This window comes from Pelophylax lessonae, assembly GCF_965119305.1.
Source record: "Pelophylax lessonae genome assembly, chromosome: 3".
Taxonomy (NCBI): Eukaryota; Metazoa; Chordata; class Amphibia; order Anura; family Ranidae; genus Pelophylax; species Pelophylax lessonae.
Genome location: NC_138770.1, coordinates 53,398,783 through 53,419,651, shown reverse-complemented (window position 1 = coordinate 53,419,651; position 20,869 = coordinate 53,398,783). Strand labels below are relative to the sequence as shown.

The window sequence follows — 20,869 nt, the reverse complement described above, 5'->3', positions numbered from 1 at the left end:
TTCCTAAGACTTTTAAATTTGAAAATTTTGGAAATTCTACTTCGTCACTGATATTGGTAAGAAAGTGGTGGAGGACCAATGTACGTGGGCTTAAGGTGGACAGAATAGATTTTAAAATGAAAATTCCTGAAGCAGAGTTCCATACAAAAGTCAAACTTCTGCTCATCTGCTTCCTTCCCCTCTCCGGTGCCACATTTGGCACTTTTCAGCGGTGAGGGGGGGAATGGGTACGTGCTTGACAGGCACCCTTCTCTACTTCTGGAAGACAGCGCCGTGGCACCCTTCCTTCTCCCCCCACCGTCGAGCCAATTAGAATGCGCAGCGTGCTTCACGAATGTGCAGTAGGGAACCGGCTGTGAAGTCGAAAGGCTTCACTGCTGGTTTCCCTTAGAATGAATGGCGGCGGGAGCACCCGGCAGCCATTCTGAAAATCAGCTGGGGTGCTTACATTGCGGGCTCCCTGGACAGGTAAGTGTCTATATATTAAAAGTCAGCAGCTACAGTATTTGTAGCTGCTGACTTTTACTTTTTTTTTTTTTCCCCTGGCTGGAACACCCCTTATGTGTATGAAAATTTGCACACCATTCTCAAAACCTTTGCCGTTCGAAGGCTTTCTTTTTCTTTTTCCATTTGATTTTGGACTTTACCAAAAGAAAACAGTATTCACTGTTAGAAATTTGTTCAAGAAAAATTAGAACCAATGTAAGTATGTGTGCCATTCCTGTTGGATCCCTCTAGAACTCTTCTCATCCAGGGTTCCTCCAGGGGCAGCTAGGGGTTCCTTGAGCTGTGGCCAACTGACCTACCCTGCAGAGCCAGTGATATGACTGCAAGGGTGTCATTTTGGCCACCACTGTAAGGGGGGAATTCTTTCCACTTACCACCACCAATGTAAGGGGCATTTTCCCATTGACTTCCGATGGATTAATTTTACTTGGGGTTCTCTAATAGCAGAAAATTATTTCAAGGGTTCCTCTGGGTTAAAAAGGCTGTGCTTGAACTTGGAAATCATTGTACGGGTACCCCTACTCCAGTCACCTCTACTAGGTCCAGGTCCCGTGCCAAGTGGCTGCCCTGATGCATTATGCGCATAGGATGGTGCTTGTTCTTCACGTGCGCCATTCAGGGAACTTTTTGCATTTTCTCAACTAATGAAAAGTGTTCTCTGACTGGATAAGGTGGGTGTTATGAGGTCACCACCCTAAATTTCCACCTTGTCCAATTAGAGAATGCTTTGCATTCACTGAGACCACCTGTGTTCACTTAGCAGCAGGGCAGCCCCTCAGCACATTACCTGGAAGCTAGTAGAGATCACCGGAGTAGCGGTGCTTACTTTGCTGATTTCCAGCTTCTAGAGCCTTGGTGACCAACCTGTGGCTCAAAGGCTGCATGCAGGCCTTTGGTATATGATGTGTGGCCCTAGGACCTCAACTATCTATAGTGGGAAGCATTGATCTCTGCTAGTCTCATGTAACATGTTCCCGTTTTTTAATTGTTGTCTGCAGCATATCCCCAGCCAGCAATGTGTTCTGTCCACACTCTCTGACCCTCATTTTCTCTATTAGGTCTGCAGTCTCTGACGGTCCTCTCAAGCATTCCACATATTGAATATTATGTGCTGCACTTGGATGATGTCAGGGGCCACATTTAAGACTCCCTTTAGCTCATAAGTTGACAACCATTGTTCTATAGAGGGTTCCCACATGTATGGCACATATATACCTACATTGGTCCAAGTTGGGCTTATATAATTGGGTAAGACAGTCCATGCCTACATTTCTGCTTTATTGTCTCTCTTAGGCTTTTTTCACGGTCTTTAGTGTTCATCTCCCCTCTAAAAAGCAGTCTGCAGTGGATCATCTTCCAGGGTATGATGGAAGGAGGTTTTCAGGTGATACTGCCACCTATTTATTTTCTTTTTTTCATTGCAGGACCACGTCACAACTGTAAGCCAAGCACTTACAGTATCTCACAAAAGTGAGTACACCCCTCACAATTTTGTAAGTATTTTATTCTATCTTTTCATGTGACAACACTGAAGAAATGACACTTTGCTACAATGTAAAGTAGTGAGTGTACAGCTTGTATAACAGTGTAAATTTGCTGTCCCCTCAAAATAACTCAACACGCAGCCATTAACGTCTAAACCGCTGGCAACAAAAGTGAGTACACCCCTAAGTGAAAATGTCAAAATTGGGCCCAAAGTGTCAATATTTTGCGTGGCCACCATTTTTTTCTAGCACTGCCTTAACCCTCTTGGGCATGGAGTTCACCAGAGCTTCACAGGTTGCCACTGGAGTCCTCTTCCACTCCATCACCTTTACCCTCAGCTTCTTAAGCAAGGCAGTGGTCATCTTGGAGGTGTGTTTGGGGTCGTTATGTTGGAATACAGCCCTGCGACCCAGTCTCCGAAGGGAGGGGATCATGCTCTGCTTCACTATGTCACAGTACATGTTGGCATCCATGGTTCCCTCAGTGAACTGTAGCTCCCCAGTGTCCCGCAGAACTCATGCAGCCCCAGACCATGACACTCACACCACCATGCTTGACTGTAGGCAAGACACACTTGTCTTTGTACTCCTCACCTGGTTGCCGCCACACACGCTTGACCCCGTCTGAACCAAATAAGTTTTATCTTGGTCTCATCAGACCACAGGACATGGGTCCAGTAACCAATGGCCTTAGTCTGCTTGTCTTCAGCAAACTGTTTGCAGGCTTTCTTGTGCATCATCTTTAGAAGAGGCTTCCTTCTGGGACGACAGCCATGCAGACTAATTTGATGCAGTGTGTGGCGTATGGACTGAGCACTGACAGGCTGATCCCCCCCCACCCCTTCAACCTCTGCAGCAATGCTGGCAGTTCTCATACGTCTATTTCCCAAAGATAACCTCTTGATATGATGCTTGCACGTGCACTCAACTTTTTTGGTCGACCAAGACGAGGCCTGTTCTGAGTGGAACCTATCCTGTTAAACAGCTGTATGGTCTTGGCCACCGTGCTGCAGCTCAGTTTCAGGGTCTTGGCAATCTTCTTATAGCCTAGGCCATCTTTATGTAGAGCAGGGATCCTCAAACTACGGCCCTCCAGCTGTTGCGGAACTACACATCCCATGAGACATTGTAAAACTCTGACATTCACAGACATGACTAGGAATGATGGGAATTGTAGTTTCTGAACAACTGGTGGGCCTTAGTTTGAAGACCCTTCATGTAGAGCATCAATTCTTTTTTTTTTTTTCTTTAGATCCTTTGAGAGTTCTTTGCCATGAGGTGCCATGTTGAACTTCCAGTGACCAGTATGAGAGAGTGAGAGCGATAACACCAAATTTAACACACTTGCTCCCCATTCACACCTGAGACCTTGTAACACTAACGAGTCACATGACACCGGGGAGGGAAAATGGCTAATTGGGCCTAATTTAGACATTTTTGCTTAGGGGTGTACTCACTTTTGTTGCCAGCGGTTTAGACATTAATGGCTGTGTATTGAGTTATTTTGAGGGGACAGCAAATTTACACTGTTATACAAGCTGTACACTCACTACTTTACATTGTAGCAAAGTGTCATTTCTTCAGTGTTGTCACATGAAAAGATATCATAAATCATTTATGAAAATGTGAGGCGTGAGATACTGTATATATTTACATTAGTCCAAGCTGGGCTTATATAATTATGTAAGACAGTCCATGCCTAGATCTCTGCTTTATTGTCTCCCTTAGGCTCTTTTCACAGTCTTTAGTGTTCGTTCATCTCCCATTGTGGCAATGTGTATTCACCCAAGCTACACTTACCCTTGTAGGTGGTCGATCGACCTGTTTTTACCACCCACTGGCCATTCATAAAAAAGTAGCCTTCATAAAAAAGTAGCCTTGCATGTAATTCAGAGTTGTATTTACCTGGAGTTCAGCTTAACTCACAAAGCTATCACACTGGAATTAGGATACTTAAAGGGTAACTCCACTTTCGTGGGGAAGAATAGCAAATAAAGAGAAAACAATATAGCGTTTACAATTTCGACTCAAATATTGTAATTGAATGATATTAAAAATTACCTTTCCTTTTCAATCTGCAGCTGTTGTAATTTTCTGAAAATGCAATGCAAAATGGCCGCCTGGCGCTGTTCTGTACACAGAATGTATACTGACCACACCCCATCATTTCCTGCTTGTGTGATTGGCTCACCAATTTTCCCAGAAGTTTGCCTAAGATACAAATCAGATTTCTGGCATCCCCTGCAACAAAAATATAATTTTTGGAGAGATACTCCCAATAGGAACACGTCTACACAGGTTGAACTGGATGGACTATTGTCTTTATTCAACCTCACTACTATGTAACTATGTCTAAGGGGATGCAGGCCCAGCAGCTTCCCTCATTAGAGTCCTGCAGCTTCCACAGCTAACAGATAATTATGAAACCACTTCCATTAGACCCATTCAGCACAGAGGAACAAACAATGATTTCTTCTGAATAACAAAAGGTAGGAATCTGCAACAAAGTTTGTTACAATCCTTGTAATGTACAGAGATCACCCAGAGGGGAATGTTTTTTTCTCAACAAAAGTGGAGTTACGCTTTAATTTCCAAATAGTGACAGTCCAATAAGATATAAAAATGGAGGTCACAAAATAAAGATCCCTGTGTTAATGTTTTGTGAATTGGGTTGAATCTCTTGTTCTGTATTTCCTCTTCCCAGAGTAATCGTTATTAATTTACAATACAAAATGGAACTAGGCGGCAAACCCGAGAGAGAAAAGGCGCGTCCCACGCCGTGATCAGTATATGCATACAGTGTTTATCTCCGTTCCTTTTGCTGTCTAACACTGTTTGCTTATTGTGTGAGCGGGTTTTCTGTTCTTCCTTCCTTTCCCTTGCAAAGCAATTATCGACCCCTCATTAATCAGACGAAGCCGCATGTATACAATGCATCTGACAAGAGCCAATACACACTCATTTTTCATAATAAAGAACTCATCACTTTGGGGGCCGGCGCGAAGCTTTCTATGAAGTCTTGTACACTTTGCACAAACACCGCGTATCTTAATCAAATGAGCCGCGAGTGTCCGCTGGAAACAAACTTCTCAGGATGAATTGCTTTATTCACCGCGATGTTGCGGGATTTTTTTTTTTGTTTTTTTATTTATTTTTATTGCCATTAGAAACTTGCTTTGAGTATCCAGCTAAAGCCTGATGTGTGAAGATGTTTGCAACTCTTTCCTGGTATGTTCACTAGTATTTTTTATTTTTGGTGCCGAAACTCGGGAATGTTCACTATATTTTAAACAAGAAATTTCCCCCATGGGACTTTAGTTCAGCAATACAAGATATCTATCAAAAAATATACACTCGTCAGCCACTTTATTGGGTACATATTGCTAGTACCGGGTTGGACCCCCTTTGCCTTCAGAACGGCCTTAATTCTTTGTTTCCTAGATTCAACAAGGTGTTGGAAACTTTCCTCAGAGATTTTGGTCCATATTGACATGATAGCATCACTCAGTTGCTGCAGATTTGTCGGCTGCACATCCATGATGCCAATTTCCTATCCCACCACATCTCAAAGGTGCTCTATTGGATGAGATGTGGTGAGTTTGGAGGCCATTGGAGTACAGTGACCTCATTGTCCTCTTCCACCACATCCCAAAGGTGCTCTATTGGATGAGATGTGGTGAGTGTGGAGGCCATTGGAGTACAGAGACCTCATTGTTATGTTCCACCACATCCCAAAGGTGCTCTATTGGATGAGATGTGGTGAGTGTGGAGGCCATTGGAGTATAGTGACCTCATTGTCATGTTCCACCACATCCCAAAGGTGCTCTATTGGATGAGATGTGATGAGTGTGGAGGCCATTGGAGTACAGTGACCTCATTGTCATGTTCCACCACATCCCAAAGGTGTTCTATTGGATGAGATGTGGTGAGTGTGGAGGCCATTGGAGTACAGTGACCTCATTGTCATGTTCCACCACATCCCAAAGGTGTTCTATTGGATGAGATGTGGTGAGTGTGGAGGCCATTGGAGTACAGTGACCTCATTGTCATGTTCCTCCACATCCCAAAGGTGTTCTATTGGATGAGATGTGGTGAGTGTGGAGGCCATTGGAGTACAGTGACCTCATTGTCATGTTCCATCACATCCCAAAGGTGCTCTATTGGAGGAGATGTGGTGAGTGTGGAGGCCATTGGAGTATAGTGACCTCATTGTCATGTTCCACCACATCCCAAAGGTGCTCTATTGGACTGAGATGTGGTGAGTGTGGAGGCCATTGGAGTACAGTGACCTCATTGTCATGTTCCACCACATCCCAAAGGTGCTCTATTGGACTGAGATGTGGTGAGTGTGGAGACCATTGGAGTACAGTGACCTCATTGTCATGGTGAAGAAACCAGTGGTGAGATGGTGTGAGCTTTGTGACATGGTGCATTATCCTGCTGGAAGGAGCCATCAGAGGATGGGTACACTGTAGTCATAAAGGGATGGACATGGTCAGCAACAATACTCAGGTAGGCCTTGGTATGTAAACGATGCTCAATTGGTACTGAGGGGCCCAAAGTGTGCCAAGAAAATATCCCACACCTCATTACACCACCACCCTGAACCGTACTTAAAAGGCAGGATGGATCCATGCTTTTATGTTTACACCAAATTCTGACCCTACCATTGTTGCAGCTGAAATCGAGACTCGTCAGACCAGGAAACGTTTTTCCAATCTTCCAATTTTGGTGAGCCTGTGCAAATTGTAGCCTTAGTTTCCTGTTCCTAGCTGACAGCAGTGGCACCCGGTGTGGTCTTCTGTTGTGGTAGCCCATCTGTTTCAAGGTTTAATGTGTTGTGTGTTCAGAGATAGTATTAATACCTTGGTTGTAAAAAGTGGTTATTTGAGTTACTATTGCCTTTCTATCATCTGGAACCAGTCTGCCCATTCTCAACAAGGCATTTTCCTCCACACAACTGCCATTCACTGGATATTTTCTCTTTTGCGGACCATTCTCTGTAAACCCGAGAGTGGGTTGTGCATGAAAATCCCAGTAGATCAGCATTTTTTTAAATACTCACACTAGCCTGTCTTGCACCAACAATCATTCCACTTTCAAAGTCACCACTTCTGGACCGGATTTTCCTCCTTAAAGAGGAAGTAACCCCTCCTCTACAACTTGTACCTATAGGTAAGCCTATGATCAGGCTTACCTATAGGTACTGTAAATATCTCCTAAACATGCACCGTTTAGGAGATATTTACCTTACATTAAGCCAGTGACGTCACTGGTGCATGCGCTCTGAAGGAACGGCCGCTGGTGCCGTTTCTTCAGAGCCCCTTGCCGTGACCGTCGGCTCCCGCGCGCGTGTGCGGGAGTGACGTCACCGCGGCTCCGGCCAATCAGATGGCCAAATGCCGCGATCCCGGAAGACGGCGACTGGACATGTCGCCCGTCACACAGGTAAGCGGGCGGCACGGCGGGGGCTCGTTCTTAGGTAAGTATTTCATAATGAGCTAGTATGCGATGCATACTAGCTCATTATGTGTTTGTCTTTCAGGTTGCAAAACAAAAGTTTCATGGGTTTACAGCCTCTTTAATGACCAGGCCATTTTTTGCGAATCGGCACTGCGTTACTTTAAATGACAATTGCGCGGTTATGCAACGCTGTACCCTAATAAAATTGATGTCCTTTATTTCCCACAAATAGAGCTTTCTTTTGGTGTTATTTGATCACCTCCTGCAATTTTTTTTTTTTTTTTACGCTATAAACAAAAAAAGAGCGACAATTCTGATAAAAAAAATATATATATTTTCCACTTTCTATATAACATTCCCAATAAAAAAAAATGTAAAAATCTAATTTTTTTTCATCGTTTTAGGCCAATTTGTAGTCTGCTACATATTTTTGGTAAAAAAAAAAATCCCAATAAGTGTATTTTGATTGGTTTGTGCAAAAGTTATCGTGTCTACAAATTAGGGGAAAGATTTCTTTTTTCTTTTTTTTTTTTACTAGTAATGGCGGCGATCTGCGGTTTTTAGCGGGTCTGCGACATTGCGGCTGACAGTTCGGACCCCTAACTGACATTTTTGACACTTTTGGGGGATCCGTAACTTCGGGATAAGGATTGGCTCTTAAGGGGCTGGGCACGCGCCGCGGCTGGATGGGGCGCCGACCCCCCGCCTTCCCCCCACTCCCCGGGGGGGCTGGTGGGCGGCCGGCGGGGCGCGGGCGGGGATTCTGGACGCGCACCGGGCCCTTCCCGTGGATTGCCCCAGCTGCAGCGGGCGCCTCTCTCCCGCCCCCTTCCCGCGCTCCGAACCCGTGGGGGCGGGGAGCCAGCGCGGGTGTGCCGGGGGGACGGTGCCTCGCCTCGGCCGGCGCCTAGCAGCTGACTTAGAACTAGAGCTGAAAAATGCACTGTTACTGTAATAATGACACTGGCAGGGAAGGGGTTAACTCAGGGGTAATTAAAGGATTAAGTGTATGCCTAGGAGAGTGTTTTCTAACTGTTTGGGGGAGGGACTTGTGAAATCAACACAGACCTGTGATCCTAAATAAGAGGAACACAGGAGCTCTGAGCTGATTGCTGAGAGAACAACGGTCTGCTGTGTTTACAACAACAGACTGCTGTTCTCTCTCCACAGGGACTGATCGTGGGTGCCTGGAGGCAATCGTGGCCCCCAGCCCTATGAATCGGCTTCGCCTGTGGCTAATGGGGGCACACGTGTGCCCCCAGGATCGCTCCCGCGGATCGCCGTACAGGTACGGCGGTTCGCACAGCTGAGCCAGCCTGCCGAAGGTCGTCGGCAAGTGGTTAAATCCCCTTTCTTCCCCATTCTGATGCTCGGTTCAGCAAGTCGTCATCTACCACGTCTAGTTACCTAAATGCATCGAGTTGTTGCCATTTAATTGGCTAATTACAATTTGTGTTACCAAGCGATTGATCAGGTGTACCTAATAAATTGGCAGGTGATTGTATATTTTATTGTACAAGTTAATGGAGGATGGGCGCATAAATGAAAAGTCTCCCCCTCCATTCATAGAGCATGTTCCATCGTGGGAACCTTTAATAATGCTTCTGATGCACAGGGGCAGAAAGGACGGGCATAGTCAGCACTTGCTTTTCACAGGTGCAGAGGCTCCTAAACCCCAACAGCACCGGAAGATGACTGCTGCAGAGGTGTCAGTGGGCTGAAAACTTCAGATTTTAACCCAACACAGCAGCCACCAGCGCAAGGGACACTCTTTATTCATGGGAAGTACCATCCTCGATGTGTATTTGTTTATTTTTTAACTCCTTAAACTTGAGCTTTGAACCTTCCTACTGCTAGTCTTCCCCCGAGCGATCTCTACCGACACAGTGTTATAAATTAGTTACAAAATACTAGTAAATACATAGACATACAGGTAAGCGCTTTTAGAGCAAATAGCTGCTATGTCCCCAGTCATACATTAAACAAGACATTTCTCCTGTGGGATTTTAAGACAATAATACACAATATCTATCATTAAAATTACATGTTCTATTCTACAAAACAAAAAAAGGTACTTGTACATGTGTACACACTAAGACCGGGATGCCATTAAAGTTCATATGCGTGTAAAGACAGGCGTCCCAATACACTATAGTGTATTCTCTTCTACAAAACATAAAAAGTTATGTGTAAAACACCACAAAAGCGACAGAAGACCCTTGAAGACAAGGCAGAGAAGTACAGTAAATTTCATTCTGCTGATGAATCCCGAACACGTTTCAGTTGAACTTCGCAGTCTTCATCAGGGGTTAATGGGTATTTCTGCAAAGATGAATAGCATAAAATAACAGAACATATGCAAATAATATAAATTACTAAACAATAATATAATATTTTTCATTTTATTCATTATTTTATGCTATTCATTCCCAGAAGAGTTGAAGCTGTTATAGCTGCAACTCAATATTGAATCCTGCGGACTAAGACTGGGATGCTGTTAAAGTTCATGTGTGTGTAAAGGCAGGCGTCCCAATACTTTTGACAATATAGTGCAGGGATTTGCTGTCAGGGGAGGCAGAGCCTCACCTGCCATGAACATAAAAAATATGAAAAACGATCAAGATTCGAGGGTCATAGAGACCGGGGGTAGGTACCTGAAGTCGACCCCCCCCCCCCCCAAGACATCCTAGGGAATTAAAAGGTGGTGGTTGCAAATTTTTATGTCACACGGTGTTTGCGCAGAAAATTTTCAAAGGCATTTAAAAAAAAAACAAAAAGCTTTGATGAATAAAAAAAATAACTGATGTTACGCTGAGTAAATGGATACCTAACATGTTATGCTTTAAAGTTGTCACACTTGTGCAATGGCACCTATCTTCATTCCTTAAAAATCTCCATAGGCGACGCTTTAAAAATTTTTTTTACAGGTTACATGTTTGGAGTTACAGAGAAGGTCTAGCGCTCAAATTAATGCTCTCGCTCTAACTGGTTGCCACTGGATTCCTCTTCCACTCTTCAATGATGATCTTATGGAGCTGGTGGATGTTAGAGACCTTGCGCTCCTCCGCCTTCCATTTGAGGATGCCCCACAGATGCTCAATAGGGTTTAGGACTGGAGACATGCTTGGCCAGTCCATCACCTTTACCCTCAGCTTCTTTAGCAAGGCAGTGGTCATCTTGGAGGTGTGTTTGGGGTCGTTATGTTGGAATACTGCCCTGTGGCCCAGTGTCTGAAGGGAGGGGATCATGCTCTGCTTCAGTATGTCACAGTACATGTTGGCATTCATGGTTCCCTCAATGAACTGTAACTCCCCAGTGCCGGCAGCACTCATGCAGCTCCAGACCATGACACTCCCACCACCATGCTTGACTGTAGGCAAGACACACTTGTCTTTGTACTCCTCACCTGGTTGCCGCCACACACACTTGACACCATCTGAACCAAATAAGTTTATCTTGGTCTCATCAGACCACAGGACATGGTTCCAGTAATCCATGTCCTTAGTCTGCTTGTCTTCAGCAAACTGTTTGCAGGCTTTCTTCTGCATTATCTTTTAGAAGAGGCTTCCTTCTGGGATGACAGCCATGCAGACCAATTTGATGCAGTGTGCAGCGTATGGTCTGAGCACTGACAGGCTGACCCCCCACCCCTTCAACCTCTTTAGCAATGCTGGCAGCACTCATACGTCTATTTCCCAAAGACAACCTCTGGATATGACGCTGAGCACGTCAACTTCTTTAATCGACCTGGTGAGGCCTGTTCTGAGTGGAATGTATCCTGGTAAACCACTCTATGGTCTTGGCCACTGTGTTGCAGCTCAGTTTCAGGGTCTTGGCAATCTTATTATAGCCTAGGCCATCTTTATGTAAAGCAACAGCTCTTTTTTTTTCAGATCCACAGAGTTCTTTGCCATGAGGTGCCATGTTGAACTCCCAGTGACCAGTATGAGAGAGTGAGAGCGATAACACCAAATTTAACACACCTGCTCCCCATTCACACCTGAGACCTTCTAACACTTAACGAGTCACATGACACCGGGGAGGGAAAATGGCTAGTTGGGCCCAATTTGGACATTTCCACTTAGGGGTGTACTCACTATTTTTGCCATCGGTTTAGACATTTATGGCTGTGTGTTGAGTTATTTTGAGGGCACAGCAAAGTTACACTGTTATACAAGCTGTACACTCACTACTTTACATTGTAGCAACGTGTAATTTCTAAAGTGTTGCCACATGAAAAGATATAAAAAAATATTGACAAAAATGTGAGGGTTGTACTCACTTTTGTGAGATACGTTATGTGCTGTCAAACTCCATTTCATTATGGACCGCATCAGCAATATGGTTGCCCTCAAGGGGCCAGTTGTATCTGGAGTGCGCTACGTACAGAGTGCAGGGCTCAGGAGTGCGCTACGTGCAGAGTTCAGAGGTGTGCTGTGTACAGAATGTCTATAGATTCTACTCTGAATATACTTCAAACCTGTCATCAGAGGGAGAAAAGAAGACTTACTACAACTGATGCACTCAGAATCTGGTGCAGCTGTGCATTGTAGCCAATCCGCTTCTAACTTCAGATTGTACAATTAAGCTTTGACAATAAAACCTGGAAGCTGATTGGTTTCTATGCAGAGCTACACCAGATTTTGCACTCTCCAGTTGTAGTAAATCTCCCCAACAGAGTATCTGGTCTTGACATCCAACAGCACGTATTAAAAATACGTTCTCTAAAATAAAAAAAATAAAAAAAACCCAAGAATAATCAAAACCCATAAAAATGAATGGGCACTTGTGTTCGTACATGCCTACCATTTCTTGATTGAATGGTCAGGTTCAGATTGGTGTAAAAGCAGATAATGCGATACTTCACTCAAAGGAATGGGGCCTAAGACCGATATTGTGATCTTTGACTGAAGGAGGAGTTTAAACATCTCTGTAATTGTTGTCATGAAAATATGGAAAGTAAATGTAAGAATGTGAAAGTTGCATGATTTTTATTTCAGGTAAAATCACCTTGAAAGAGTGAATGGAATAGGAAGTGTCTCGCTCTCTCGCTTGGTCTTTCCTGGAGCATAGCAGGCAGATCCTCCTCCACCCTGTGTTTTGCTTTGTCTTTTAAGGTTACTTTGCAATAAAGCATAAAAACCTCCTGCAGTGTATATTAATTTGCTTTATTAAAGTGGAGTTCCACCCTAGTTATACATTTTTTTATAAAAATACCCCCGGGACAGTCAGGGCTAGCACATTCCACAATGGCTAGCCTCTGATCTGTCCCGGGTTGCACTTACCTTTCAGGAGAAATACTTACCTTGAAATTGTCTTCTCCAGCGCTGCCATCTCAGGTGTGGGCAGCTTGAAGCCAGCGCGATCCTCTTCCGCGTCCTCTTCGGTCCTCTTCCTCCTCCTTCGGTCCCACGATGCACTGCACCGGCCCTGACGTCACTTCCGGGTCGCGCGCGTCATCCCTCCACAGCTTCTGGGCATGCCCAGAAGCTGTTTAGAAGGGAATGACGCGCGCGCCCCGGAACTGACGTCGGGGCCGGTGCAGGCGCAATGATTCCTGGGAGCGATGACGTTCAGCTCCCAGGAATCATTGCAAAAGCCAGGAAGTGACGAATCGCCGTGGCCGCCGAGGGGAGGAAGTAAGGTGAGTATATTTTCTCTAAAAGGTAAGTGAAAAAAAAAAATTGCGATTATCCATTTGTTTTTCAGGTGACCGGGAGCGAGAAGATGGAGGTAAGTATAAATTTCGGGTGGAACTCCGCTTTAAACAAAAATGCTGTACCTACAAACTACATAGAATTTTTGGGAAACAATACAAGACATTACAAAATAGAAGAAAGAACCCCTGATACAAAATAAATTTGTTCAGTGGGAAAAATTTAGCAGACTTTAGAGGCACATACTAGGCAGGCAAAATTTGTTTTTGTTTAAAAAACATATATTTTTATTAATCACATATTAAAAAGATTAAGACAAAAAAGAAAAAAGCAAAGTGCGACATATACAGATTTGGTTGTGTTTAAAATCACATTCTCTATATGGTTAAATTGGGTATACAGACATTTTTGCGTGGTTTTGCATATAACAGGTACTATAATGCTGGTCTGAAGAGGTCGACGCGTTTCGCCTTAGCTTCTTCTGGACCTCAGACGCTATATATGTTTTTTCTCCTAAAATGCGCTGAAATTATGCAGTCTGGGACGGTCAGTAACCCAGATAATCATAAAAAGAAAAAGAAAAGGAAGGCAGGCGAGGGGAATGATGGAAACAATCCACCTATATTTTCCCAGAAACTCAAGCAGACAATGGGGATGAGCAGTATGGCGGATGGCATCAACGGCCAGTGGATCTTATCTTGTGTAGTTATGAGGTTCTCCTCCCAGGGCCTTGTCCCAGTATGGTAGAAACTATATTGTATCTCTCCCATGCAATTTTAGATGGAATCTTCCCACTATGATATCCCGTTGTGGGATATTATTATATGTCTGTTAGAAAAGTTTCTATGGTCTGGCCATGATGATCTATTCCAGTGGATATATATGGTGTTCAATCCAGCCCATGAGGGTAGAAGGATAAATCCTCCTCCAAGCTACCAGCCTGTGCCTCGTGTCTCCGCCAGCCTGCTATTCGTCCCGCCATAGCCACTGAACAAATTTATTTTGTATCAGGGGTTCTTTCTTTTGTTTCAAACAATAGGATTATGGCACACAAGGGATAGCTCAAAACCTCCCCTCTCTTTTCACATTACAAAATAGGTTTACAATATACGCATGCACAAACTATCTATCCTTCCCAGCAAATTAGCATGGGTAATGTCTGCATGAGGGCTACACTAAAAGTTTTTAAAGTAGAACTATAGGCAAAACTTTTTCATTTTGGATAGGGTAAAGAAGGGTTATAACCCCTGTTACGTTATTGCCATCTGTGTCCCATTGGGGGGATTTCCCATACTTCCTGTCCCATAGGCAAAACTGGAAGTGAGAAGAAATCCTTGCAAATTAAAGTAGAACTACAGGCAAAACTTTGTATCTCTTTCATTCATCGACAGACACAGCGCTCCATAAATCATAACTACTGGGTTATATTGCCTCCTCCAGGAGTAGGATTAGACAGAACAAAAAACACCTGGCTACGCCCATGGGCCACCCTCAGCTTGGTATATAACCCCCCTTTCTGCTCTAGGTAATCTGGTTTTACCTGTCTAGTCAGGAGTAAGGACCTAGACTCCTGGATGGGATCTCTTTCTTACATCTTTTTTGATTTTTCTCTCGGGAGATCTACAATCAACTGCCGGGCTGCGTGACGGGCTGGACAATCTAGATCCAGTGGTCAACCCAGCCCAGCCAGCTAGCGTGTGCAGACCACAGCTACTTGCTAGGTCGGCCACGACATAACCTCACAGACAGAGGCTGGCCCATGAGTTAAACGTCTCACAGGGTCACATACGACCGGGCTTGGGTCCGAGTCACAGAGGTCTCTTGACCGACCGCTCCCCTACTTCGGTGGCGAGGATTATGTCTGGAGGGTTACCCACACCCTGGAAGGGTCTCTCTTGCCACCATGGGATTTAAATTTAGTTCTTTCAGTTCCCCAGAAGCCTCCATTTGAAAATATTCGGGAGATTCCCTTGTCTGCTTTATCCCAGAAGGTGACATTCTTAGTGGCTATTACCTTGGCCCGCAGGGTATCGGAATTAGCAGCATTATCCTGTCGCAGTCCCTATTTGGTGGTCCATAGGGATAAAGTGGTTCTTTGTCCCTGGCCATCATTCCTGCCCAATGTTGTCTCTGACTTCCATTTGAATGAGGACATTGTGTTGCCTTCCTTGTGTCCCAAGCCGGCTCATCCCAAGGAATTTGCTTTGCATAGCTTGGATGCGGTTCGTAAGATGTCAGGTGTATCTGGCAGCTACGGAGTCCTTTCGGAGGTCGGACTCGCTTTTTGTGGTTACGGACGGACCAAGGAAAGGGCTGGACGGTTCTTCGGCTACCATCTCAAGGTGGATCAGATAGACAGTGACTCAGGCCTATTCCATTAAAGGTCAGGCTCCTCCTTTCCCTGTCACAGCGCATTCTACTCGGGCACAGAATGCTTCTTGGGCCTTCCGTCATCGGGCATCAATATGGCAAGTTTGCAAGACGGCCACTTGGTCGTCGGTGCATACCTTCATCAAATTCTATAAGGTAGATACTTTGGCATCTGCGGATGCTTCTTTCGGCTGCAAATTTTGGCATTCTGCTGTTAAAGAGAGGCTGTTCCCTCTTGGGTATTTTTCTTTAAACTTTTATTTTTCAGAAGGGACCCCTGTGACCCGGTTAAGGCTCATGTGTCCTGGCACTTTTGTTTAGCCTTGGGTTATTTTCCCTACCCCTCATTTTCCTTTTGGCACTGCTTTTGGACGTCCCAGTAGTTATGATTTATGGATCGCTGTGTCCATCAATGAACAAAAGAGAAATTGGGATTTTTGTACTTACCATAAAACCTATTTCTCGGAGTTCATCAACAGGCACCCACCCCTCTATGGAGTTCTGATACTTCTAATACTGCTTGCTACTAAACTGATTACCTAGAGCAGAGAGGGGGGTTATATACCAAGCTGAGGATGGCCCATGGGCGTAGTCAGGTGTTTTTTGTTCTGCCTAGTCCTACTCCTGGAGGAGGCAAAATAACCCAGTAGATATCATTTATTGAGCGCTGTGTGCGTCGATGAACTCCGAGAAATGGATTTTATGGTAAGTACAAAAATCCAATTTTTTTCATTTTGTATAGAGTAAGGAAGGGTTATTCCTATTGCGGAGATTTCCCTTTACTTCCTGTCCCATAGCCAAACAGGAAGTAAGAGGAAATCCCTGCGAATTAAAGAAATTCTTTGGGGACCCCCAGTTTACCAGGAAATAGTGTCTCCATTGGAAGATTATCCCCCTTTTATTTTTCTGGGTACATTCCAAATTTTGGGATTTTCTTTTACTTTTAATGATAATGGTAAACAGGACAAATGGAGAAGCTGAATCTCTTTAATTGGGGGGGGGGGGGGCACCACAGAAAGCAATAAAAACTGACAGGTGTTCTAATCCATCTCCACTCTATCCAAAACTAAAAAAAAAAAAAAGCTTTGCCTTTTTGTTATACTTTAACTTGGGTTGTAGATGTAGTGTCATCCCCAGGTAACGTTTCTTGGAGTCATGCAAAAGTGCTTTTTGGTCTCTAGCACATCACTGTGTTCAAGTCCTTTTCCCTTCCCCCCCCCACTTCCTGCTTCATCACTTCCTATCCTAAGCTTCATGAACCAGTCCAAGGAGTTAATTAGCATATGAATAGGGGAAGCCCAGCTTCTATTTATATTTAAGCTATATAAACACTAAAATAGCTATAGCAATACATCCTGGTGTGGCAAAAGTAAGCTGCGGGACCTTTGCTGCCTCCCTGTTTGTGTGAGACAGAGTCTCTTTAAATCCTAGAACCACTTATATTCCACTTCCTGTCCATTCTTTGCTCTGTCTGAGCCGCTTTACAATACCTGGTGCTTTCATGTATGTAGAAACCTGTAACCACCTCATACTGCAGTACAAGAAGGATGTCAAGTCTTCAGCCCCTGTGTAAGCTTTGCCATGGTTAGGACAGCAGAGGAAAGGAGTAAGCCAGTGTAAATGGTTTGTGGATGAACTTTAAAGAGACTCTGCCGAAACGTGCATTTTATAGTTGGGCTCACATGTGGCAGTGCCAGAATGGGTAAGAGTAGTACCCGTCAGTCCTCAAACAAGAGAGAGGACAGAAAACTCAACACTTTTAGACCCTAACCACCAAAGCAGAGAAACTTCTTTACCAACATCAGAAAAGTGAATGTCCATACATCTGAGCTGAGAGATTTTACTGTGCTGCTTGTGTGAAATATATTGGCCAAAAAAAATGAATGGAAGGGACTGCTGATTAAGATGCTGCATAGTCTGGGTGATGCATCTCAAGTTTGAATGTTTGTTTACTTTTGGTGAGAAATGAGGGATCCTTTGCTCAAGTTTAGTTTGAAATTGTAAAATGTAATCCCAGGTCTCGGCCACCTTGTGACTAATTGTGCCATCTTTGTTTGTCTTTATAGTCTGCCAGAAACCATGTCACATTACACAGACGAACCCAGATTCACCATAGAGCAGATAGATCTGCTGCAACGTCTGCGACGCACCGGAATGACCAAACATGAAATCCTGCACGCGCTGGAGACGTTGGACCGCCTGGACCAAGAACACAGTGACAAATTCGGAAGGAGGTCCAGCTACGGGAGCAGCACTTATAACAGTACCAACAATGTCCCTGCCTCTTCTTCCACTGCCACTGCTTCAACACAGACCCTCCATTGTGGCATGTCCCCATCACCCAGCAATAGCTGTGACACCTCCCCACAACCTTGCACTACCAACCAGAACGGGAGAGAAAGCAGTGAGAGGATCCCGACATCCAATGGGAAGATGTCCCCAACACGTTATCATGCCAACAGCATTGGACCAAGGTCGTATAGCTTTGAAGCATCGGAGGAGGATCTTGATGTTGATGACAAGGTGGAAGAGTTAATGAGGTCAGTAAAGTGCTTTGAGCTGATAAAAATACATACGCGTGTGTGTATATATATATATATATATATATATATATATATATATATATATATATATATATATATATATATATATATATATATATCCCTTTTCTGTGTTTGCAGATGACTCCAAGCTATGTAGTGGAATTCTGTCCTTACAAAATGTCTCCAACTTACAAGCCAACCTCAATGCACTGTTTATTTGAGCAGCTAGTTGGCAAATTGGGTTTAATGTTGAATAATGTAAACTTCTGCACTTGGCGGCTAAAAAGCTGTATGCATCATACATTCTAGGAGGAAAACACTGGGGGAGTCAATAGTGAGAAGGATCTGGGTGGACTGGTAGATTAGCCTTTCTCTAACCTTTTTACCCCAGGGGAACCCTTGAAATAATTTTCAGGCTACATGGAGCCCCTGCTAAGATTGGTCCATTAGGGTCATTAGGAAGAAGTCCCCTACATGCTCCTTAGAATGCCACCCTTACAGTCCACTAAAAAAATCATTGGTGTGACGCAACTGGGTTTTCCAAGTGGCGATGGCCCTGGTAATTTAACCTCTTCCAAACTGCCCCACCCCTAAACACTTTAGCAGGGTGGCCCTCCTGCGCAAAATCACGTTGTCCGGGTCTGGGGCATGCACGCACCACCAGCAACCCAGAGCCAATCAGCAGGTCAGGCGGAGCCGATGTTTACCGGCAGCCCACGATTGTTCCTGAGAGAGGCAGAACGCCGGTCTTCCTAGGTTAACAAGGTGATCCTGTGCGTCTGCTAAGCAGGAACACGGATCTCTGTCTAAGCATCTCCCCAGCAGTTAGCAAGCACTCCCAGGGAACACATTTATCCCTTTGATCTCCCCTGATGTTAACCCCTTCCCTGCCAGTGTCATTAGTACACTGACAGTGCATTTTTTTTAGCACTAATCACTGTATTGGTTTTTTAGCACTGTCACTGGTCCCCAAAAAGTGTAACTTTGTGTCAGATTTGTCCGCCTCAATGTCGCAGTCCCGCTAAAAATGATTGATCGCCGCCATTACTAGTAAAATTGTTTTTAAAAAAGTAATTTCCATGCATCTATTCCATAGTTTGTAGAGGCTATAACTTTTGCGCAAGCCAATCAATATACACTTATTGGGATTTTGTTTAGCAGAAAACAAATTGGCCTAAATCGATGAAGAAATTTTATTTTTTTATTGGATATATTTTATAGCATTAAGTAAAATGTGTGTATGTATGTATGTATGTGTATATATATTTTTTTTTTTTTTTTTTTTTCAAAATTGTCGCTCTTTTTTTGTTTATAGCGCAAAAAATAAAAACTGCAGAGGTGATCAAATACCCTCAAAAGAAAGCTTTATTTGTGGGGAAAAAAGGACAACTGTTTTATCTAGGTACAGAGTAGCATGACCGTGCAATTGTCAGTTAACCATTTCTGGAACAGAAGATTTTCCCCCTTAATGACCAGGCCATTTTTTGCGATTCGGCACTGCGTTACTTTAACAGGCAATTGCGTGGTCATGCAACACTGTACCCAAATAAAATTGATGTCCTTTTTTCCCACAAATAGAGCTTTCTTTTGGTGATATTTGATCAAATCTGTGATTTTTATTTTTTTGCGCTTTAATCAAAAGTGAGCGACCATTCTGGAAAAAAAAAAAAAAAAAACAATATTTTTCACTTTCTGCTATATAACATTCCCAATAAAAAAAATGTAAAAAGCTAATTTTTTCATCACTTTAGGGCACTTTGTGTTCTGCTATATATTTTTGGTAAAAAAAAATCCCAATAAGTGTATAGTGATTGGTTTGTGCAAAAGTTATCACGTCTACAAATTAGGGGAAAGATTTCTGTCATTTTTATTTATTTATTTTTACTAGTAATGGCGGCAATCGGCGATTTTTAGCAGGACTGCGACATTGCGGCGGACAGATCGGACACCTAACTGACATTTTTGACTCTCTTGGGGGGGGGGGGGGGAACCAGTGACATTACTACAGTAATCCGTGCTAAAAATATGCACTGTTACTGTAGTAATGACACTGGCAGGGAAGGGGTTAACACTCAGGGAGATCAAAGGGTTAAATGTGTCCCTAGGGGGTGCTTTCTAACTGTGTGGGGGAATGGACTTATGGAATGAACAGAGATCAGTGTTCCTAAATTGAAGGAACACAGGATCCCTGTGTTCATCACTGACAGAACAGCAGTCTGCTGTGTTTACAACGGCAGACCGCCGTTCTGTCTACACGGGGAGCGATCGCAGGTGCCCGGGGAAATCGTGGCCGCCGGCCCGAAAATCAGCCTTCCCTCTGGCGAATGCCCCCACGATCGCTACCATGGAATGATATATGGGTACGTCGTCTCGCGGGAACCTGCCGCCGTATATCTGGCAAGTGCTTAAAGTAACACAGTGTCAAATTGCAAAAAATGGCCTGGTCATGAAGGGGGGTAAACCTTCCAGGGCTGAAGTGATTAAAGGCACCATCTGATGGTATAGCCAATAACCACAGTTCAAGGAACCCCTAGAAACCTCTGGAGCAACCCTCAAGTTCCACAGACCCCTGGGTGGGAATGACGGATTTAGATCATAGACTTAATAATAGCACGCAATGCCAAACTGCAGTTTCCAAAACAAGCACAAAATCTTCTTGTATTAAAGCGGTTGTAACCCTGCAGGACAAAGGCATAATGAGCTAGTATGCATCTTATACTAGCTCATTATGAAATACTTAGCTTAGAACGAAGCCCCGACACGGTCGCTCGTACACCGCTGAGGCAGCGCATGCACATGGGAGTTCACTTTCTAGCAAGGAGCTCTGAAGGTCTGCCAGGTTTAG

The 20,869-nt window shown here is 44.1% G+C and overlaps 1 protein-coding gene across 6 annotated transcripts in view; it reads left to right on the top strand.

Moving 5' to 3' along the window:
• HMBOX1 (homeobox containing 1) overlaps window positions 1–20,869 on the top strand; it is a 121,919-nt gene that overhangs the window by 16,596 nt on the left and 84,454 nt on the right. For all 6 annotated transcript variants that reach the window (XM_082248976.1, XM_082248975.1, XM_082248974.1 and 3 more), the window contains exon 2: window positions 17,548–18,021. In XM_082248976.1, coding sequence (XP_082105102.1) covers window positions 17,548–18,021 — 474 coding nt within the window. The remainder of the gene's footprint in view (window positions 1–17,547; window positions 18,022–20,869) is intronic.